The sequence below is a fragment of the Oncorhynchus nerka genome, linkage group LG22, assembly GCF_034236695.1.
Source record: "Oncorhynchus nerka isolate Pitt River linkage group LG22, Oner_Uvic_2.0, whole genome shotgun sequence".
In the NCBI taxonomy this organism is placed as follows: domain Eukaryota; kingdom Metazoa; phylum Chordata; class Actinopteri; order Salmoniformes; family Salmonidae; genus Oncorhynchus; species Oncorhynchus nerka.
This window is the reverse complement of record NC_088417.1, coordinates 1,713,022-1,720,241: the sequence shown is the minus strand read 5'-3', so window position 1 is coordinate 1,720,241 and position 7,220 is coordinate 1,713,022. Positions and strand designations below refer to the sequence as shown.

The 7,220-nt window shown below is 42.1% G+C and overlaps 1 protein-coding gene across 1 annotated transcript; it reads left to right on the top strand.

The window, feature by feature from the left end:
- The first annotated feature begins 1,150 nt into the window (after positions 1-1,150).
- Positions 1,151-4,939, top strand: LOC115123101 (zinc finger protein ZIC 1). The gene is made up of 3 exons (XM_029652403.2): positions 1,151-2,839; positions 3,329-3,492; positions 3,887-4,939. The coding sequence occupies exons 1-3, from the start codon at positions 1,873-1,875 to the stop codon at positions 4,085-4,087; spliced, it is 1,332 nt and encodes a 443-aa protein (XP_029508263.1). The 5' UTR covers positions 1,151-1,872; the 3' UTR covers positions 4,088-4,939.
- Positions 4,940-7,220: the final 2,281 nt, after the last annotated feature.

Below are 7,220 nucleotides of genomic sequence, written 5' to 3'. Positions count from 1 at the left end.
GAGATATCATTATTATAATTATTTTAAATAACGGATTATTATGTTTCTTTATGATGATAACTTTTTGTATTCTTTTTGGGACATTCTTGTCAGCGTGTGTTTTAGGTGAGAATGGTGATGTGAGAGTCCTGACTGCAAATGCTCCCTTTATGAGGCTTCTGCAAAAATAACAGGAATGTATAGAGAGGGAGGGAGAGAGAGAGAGAGGGAGGGAGAGAGAGAGAGGGGGAGGGAGAGAGAGAGAGAGGGGGGAGAGAGAGGGAGGGAGAGAGAGAGGGAGAGAGAGAGAGAGAGAGAGAGAGAGAGAGATTGAAAGAGAGAGAGAGAGAGAGATTGAAAGAGAGAGAGAGGGAGAGAGGGAGGGAGAGAGAGAGAGAGCGCGAGCTGCAGAATAGAGTTCACAGACAACTGTAGTCAAGGCCCTATATGTTTTAATGGTCACAAAGAACACCTGACGTGTAAATAGCAACACATGAAGTGCAAACTTCGACGACAGCTTCATAAACGAGGTGCTGTATGCACACGGCGTGATGAGTACCTAGGGATTGTAACTTCGGTGTTTTTCAACATTGACATGACATTCGATTGCTATGTGGAGGTAGACCTCTAGCCTACCTGATCTGACCAATGAGTATACACGCGCTGTATCACGGTACATGTATGATTATTATTAGTCATATTTTCATGTCATTGTGGCCTTATGTTATTGTTTAATGTCTTGTCACTTATTGACGTTTGGGTCGTGTTGTAGGATTCCCACGTAACGTTAGAAAAACGCAATATATTGTTGTGTATAATCCTAACTCACACTTGAACGGAGAGAGGAGGAGGGGGTGGGGGGTGAGTGTTCTTTTCTGTTCCCCTCTCATCCGCCGGACATTTCACTGAATCCAAAGATCGCCATGGAAATCAACAAAGACACCGCCATGCCCTCAACTTGTGTCCTATGAAGAAGAAAAAAGGCCCGGATCAACAACAAAGAGTTTGTAGTATACTGCCTCTCAGTCTCTGTGCTGTCAGAGAAAGATCGCTCAACAACAGTATTAAGCGACACATTGACTTCTTGTGCAGCCGAATGGCCATGCTCAACATCAGAATCTGCACACAACTTAATGCTCGGAGAAAGTGTATTTTAAAATTGCTTGGAGAGAATGGTTGTTGCTATGCATTAGTTGCAGAGGAACATGCATGCATTTGACTTTTAGCAGTGTATAGTGAGACTGAATAGCCGACGACTGTCTACATTTTCACACCGTCTATTGTTGCTTTTATATTTCTCAACTTTCTTTCTTGTGTTATTCAGCCGTTTAACCAAAACCACAGTCAGCAATCTCACAATACCTGGGATTGATGATGCACGCGGACCAATAGGAGAGGGGCCACGGCACGCGGATTGTTATTTGATGGGTGAACGTTGGTAGGGGGATAGGGCCTCCTCCAATGAGTGTCTGAGTACCGGGTCACATGTTGTCCCCCCCCCAAACCATTCCTCCCCATTCATCAGGGGTGGACTGTGTTGTCTTTTCAATTCATTTATCTGCAGGAATGATTGCGACTATCAGTCTGAAGCTCACCGCTTGACTGGGGAGGTGAAAGTTTCGCCACAGGAAGAGAAACCGCAAAATACAATATTGTAGCCTCCGTGATTCGCGTGTGGATCGGATGAGAGGTAGAACAGGAAACATTCCTATCTTGTTTTAGGTAAATAGAACATATGTGGATTGGAGTTTGCTCAGCTCAGTAAATTCCGCTAGATATATTTTTGCATGCAGAGCAGAGAGAGAGAGAGAGGTATAGAGGTCAGAAGAATATCTGTGCATGATTTTTAATTCCTGCTCTCAGTTGCCTCATTGAGTTGTAGACTGACGGAAGATGCTGCTGGACGCAGGACCCCAGTACCCCACCATAGGAGTCACTACGTTTGGCTCCTCAAGGCATCACTCAACAGGCGAAGTAACAGAACGAGAAGTGGCTTTGGGGATAAATCCATTCGCAGACGGGATGGGCGCTTTTAAAATCAACCACAGCTCCCACGACCTTAGCTCCGGCCAGACGGCGTTCTCCTCCCAGGCTCCCGGCTATGCTGCTGCCGCTCTGGGTCACCACCACCACCCGACACACGTCAGCTCCTACTCCACGGCAGCATTCAACTCCACCCGGGACTTTCTCTTCAGAAACCGGGGCTTCGGAGACGCAACCAGCGCGCAGCACAGCCTGTTTGCCTCCGCAGCGGGAAGTTTTGCAGGGCCACATGGACACTCCGATGCCACCGGGCACCTGCTCTTCCCCGGACTCCACGAGCAAGCCGCCAGCCATGCGTCATCTAATGTCGTCAACAGCCAGATGCGCCTTGGCTTTACTGGGGACATGTACGGCCGGGCTGACCAGTATGCCCACGTTACGAGCCCCCGCTCCGACCACTACGCCTCCTCCCAGTTGCATGGCTATGGCCCTATGAACATGAACATGGCGGCTCACCACGGGGCAGGGGCCTTTTTCCGATACATGAGGCAGCCCATCAAACAAGAGCTCATCTGTAAGTGGGTCGAGCCCGAACAGTTGTCGAACCCCAAAAAGGCTTGCAACAAAACTTTCAGCACGATGCACGAGCTCGTGACCCACCTGACAGTGGAGCATGTGGGGGGACCGGAGCAGTCTAACCATATCTGCTTCTGGGAAGAGTGCGTCCGAGAAGGAAAACCGTTCAAAGCCAAATACAAACTGGTAAATCATATCAGAGTGCACACCGGAGAGAAACCATTCCCATGTCCCTTCCCCGGCTGTGGAAAAGTGTTTGCCCGATCGGAAAATCTAAAAATCCACAAAAGAACACACACTGGTAAGAATCAAAAGCACGATCACAATATCCACTCCAAAAGCTGTTTGCGTAATACATGTTATGCTACTATAAGTTCAATGTTTTGATTATGTTTGTTTACATACTATTGTTCATATAATACCAAATAGCTTTATTTAGTCATGTGCCACTACAGCCTAGTGTTTCTATTCTGTGCCTGTTAGAATTCAATAGGTTGTGAAATAGGACAATGTGACATGCTGTTGCATTGTTTATCTTAGCGGCACAAGAAAACATGTCATCACAACATATATTCATGAATACATAGCTTACAGCAATTTCATATATTTTGGTAGCCCATGAAAAAAACCGAATGCTGTAATATACCTGAAGATAATGTTTTGTCATGTTCAATGTGAATTCCTCCACCACACTGAAATGTTCATGTTAAATTGGAATATGTACGTATTTATATTTTCATTGTGTAACATTTAAAAAAAAATCTAAATATATATATATATATTTGTTTAGGTGAGAAGCCTTTCAAGTGTGAGTTTGATGGCTGCGACAGGCGGTTTGCTAACAGCAGCGACCGGAAGAAACACATGCACGTCCACACTTCTGACAAGCCTTATCTCTGCAAGATGTGCGACAAGTCCTACACACATCCCAGCTCTCTACGGAAACACATGAAGGTCAATATTGGGTTTACTTTTACATGTTCTATTCCATTTGATTTATAATGTATATTTTTAATTCCTACACCCTTTCGACAATGAAAGTGCATGCATAAAATTGCAATAGCCTACATTCCAGCAAACACGAACACAGAAACAGCAGGGAGACGCCATGCAGCAAATGCAAATACCTGTTGTGTCTTCATAGAGCCTCTCTGTTGTCATATCCAAAACATTGCATCATACATTTTAATGTCTGGACATTTAAAGTGGTTTATCGTGAACAGGCTATTATTATTTATTATACTCACAATTAAGAATCAAACTGGAAGCCTGCATATTTCTAGAAAGCATGCCAGTCTATGAATTCTACACTGTAAAATGTTAAGTATTGTTTAACACTGTCTTGCAGGTTCACGAGGCTACCACGCAAGGACCTCAACCGTCGCCAGCGGCCAGTTCCGGGTACGAATCGTCCACGCCGCCCACCATCGTGTCTCCGTCCACAGAGAACCATAATTCCAGTTCCATATCACCGGCAGCCTCGACAGTACACCACACGACCAGTCACCACACCACGCTGTCGTCAAATTTTAATGAATGGTACGTGTAAAATATTTTCACAAAGCCTGCAGAAATAGGACTGGAATCAAAGACTTTGAAAGTCAGCCTATAACGCGAGGACCGAGAAAAAAAAGGAGGAAGCCAAAATGGTTGGTTAACGGCTAAAGAGAAAGAGAGAGAGAGTGATGCATGGACAAGGTGCAAAGCCAGCTACCAAGTTAACGGCTTTTTTCCTGACTCTTTTTTGAAAGACTGCACACAAGAGATCTCAATGCATGCTATCTGCGGGTCGTGGCCTGATTTGGTTTTTGTACATAAAGATTCCCAGTTCAAAAATGTAATATTTTATTTTGTAAATACTTATATAACAGTTTAACGGATTTGTGCAAATGTGGTCCCTAGATATATGGAAAATGAAATGGTTTTACCAATAATATTGCGATGACTAGTGTTGATTGAACAGAATGTTGTAGTTGATGTGTACCAAATGTGAATTACTAAGTATAACTACCGTCTCCACTATATCGACCTTACCGACTATTAGTCTATTAATGTGCTTTTGTATTTGGTGAAACATTTCGTCTACGGTCCAGTTGGAGTAGCACAGTACTTACCATTGCTGTTAGTTAATGTCATGTCGATAAATCGTGTATAGTGAAAGCCTGAAACTCCGTGTCGTCTGTTTATGTAGGCCTTCGTGATAAAATATAACAACTATTTGTTCATTACCTTGATAATGTCAAGGAACTATTACCTACATGTAAATAGCTAAATTTTCCATATTTATCTGCATGTAAAGGGTTAGAAATGATCGGTATTTATGGAGAAATGCGCTAGTATGTAAAATTTAGTTTGCAAAAAAATGTTTGGTTACATTTCGTACTATATTAAAGGATTAAAACTACAACCAACTATTTGCCTTTTCCATATTTTTGTTTCTCAAAGCCTACATGTTGTTTAAATAGGCCTATGACTGGATATCAAAATGAATGACGTGTGATCATCTTTGTAATACACTCACTCATGCATAACAAAAACAAAACACGTAAATAGATGACCAGGTCTTTATTAAACCATTACATATGAGTTATTCCAAAGAACAAATTAATTATAATACTAAACGTAGGCCTAAAGAATTAAAATGATTAAAATATAGGACTGAAATATTTCATAACACATCGATAAAAGGACATATTTGGACCAACTTATTAGGGTAAAACCAGGATTCATTATACGCTTATTAAAGCGTAGAATTCTAAATCACATCATGCTTGGCTTTTTAGGCTTGCAGAATCAAATTTTCTAATACGAATTAATGTGACGTAATTCGATTTCCCCCGTTCTTGTGTCCATTTTATCCAAAAGTAACATCCCAGCCATTGCCCTCGAGTAATGTGAGAATCGAAAAGATGAATAGTGACAGTTCTACTTCTCAGTCAGAGTAAAACGAAATTGTTTACGTTGTTACTTAATTGTTATCGGTGTTATTCAGTTTCCCGTAGCTAGCTGTGTCGGATGGATGCCATAGTCTAGTGTTGAGGAAGTGTTGGGATTTCTCGAGTCAGTGTTGTAGTCTTTGTTCCGTGGTGCAGCCTGGTTGACCGGACCATTAGGCAGGGTTCACGTCAACAGACAGACGCCAGTGATCACAAGCCTGGCCTGCGTGGTTAACACTGCCAGTGCGCTGGGCTAGGCGACACAGAATACAATGTTCCCGTAGATCTGTCAGTCTGCAGCTGACAACATGACACATTGGAACGGACGAAAAATGAAACAATTCTAAAATAAAAGCCGAAGCTAAATAGACTGCAAACAATGTAGTATTGCATAATGATCAATCATCAGTCACAGTCCACAGAGAGAGAGAGAGAGAGAGAGAGAGAGTGTGTGTGTGCGCGCGCGTGTGTGTGCGTGCGTGTGTATGTATTTGTGTGTGTGTGTGTGTGTGTGTGTGTGTGTGTGTGTGATTGGAATGGCGGAAATGCATGATATCTGAGGTGATCTGTTTGAAATGTATTCATATTTTCTTTGCATGGGCTATTAATTTAGATACATGAATGATGGTACTAAAGTGGCTTTTTCGACTCTATTTAACACTATCTATCAGGTTATAGTGTTGATACGTTGTCATTCACGCACCGTTAGACCCAATAGAAATGCCGCGGAGGCTATATATATCCAAACATATGTTTTGATTCATACAATGGGATTCATTTTGTTTTGAAAAGACCTGTCCTTATCGTTTCCTGCATTTTCTGACAAAGCCAGAAGGCAGAGATATAAATCAATATCGACTCTGGTCTTAAATGTCCCATGGAGATAACACACATAGGCCTAAAATGTATCTTTGTAATATTATTAGATGTTGCCAAATCGTAACGTAGCTTTATAACATCGCACAACAGGCTCGACGAAGCAACACATGCAGTACATGGCGAGGCCGAATTAAAACGCATTGTCCTGAAGGACTGTGAGACCACCAGGGTCTCCCATGTACAAATATAATTGCCACACAAACAGGACAATACAGAATATGTATATTCAGAGGTTCCATTAGGTTACTCAAGTTCAAGTTGTTTGTGTAGGGTTAGGGTTTAACCCTCCAACTAGCAATAATGCAAGAGGTGCCTTGACAATCACACAATATGCTTAATCGTGGTAATCTAACAACAAAACGAACACAACAGGACTACAACAATTTAAAAAAAAAAAATCTCCGCTTGTTTCCTCTCTTCAAATATTCTTTGCTGACTTTTATTCTGTAACACCAAAATGACAATGTGTCTGTTCTATGTCAAATGTCAATTATATTATTTATGTATTTTAAATGTGTTTACGACTCATTTAATGACATTTGGTTTACATTTTGGTATGTAAACGAAATATATATCACTGGTAAATTCCATAGTTGAGATTCTCCATTTACAAAATAGCTGACATGGAAATGTTCCCGTCTCCATGTAAAGATGCCTGAATGACAGACGGTGTAGCCAACGGCGTGCATGGGCTCTTATGAACCCCATAACATACAGAATAAGGAAAGCTTATCGTTTCAGTTTGGTTCACATTGACTTCATTTGTTCAGTTGACTGTATCTGACATTTGTTAACAATCGCTACAACCGGAAAACGGCAGAGTTGCAGTTACAACCGTAGAAGAGCGCAGGCGCCAGCCCTCAGCGC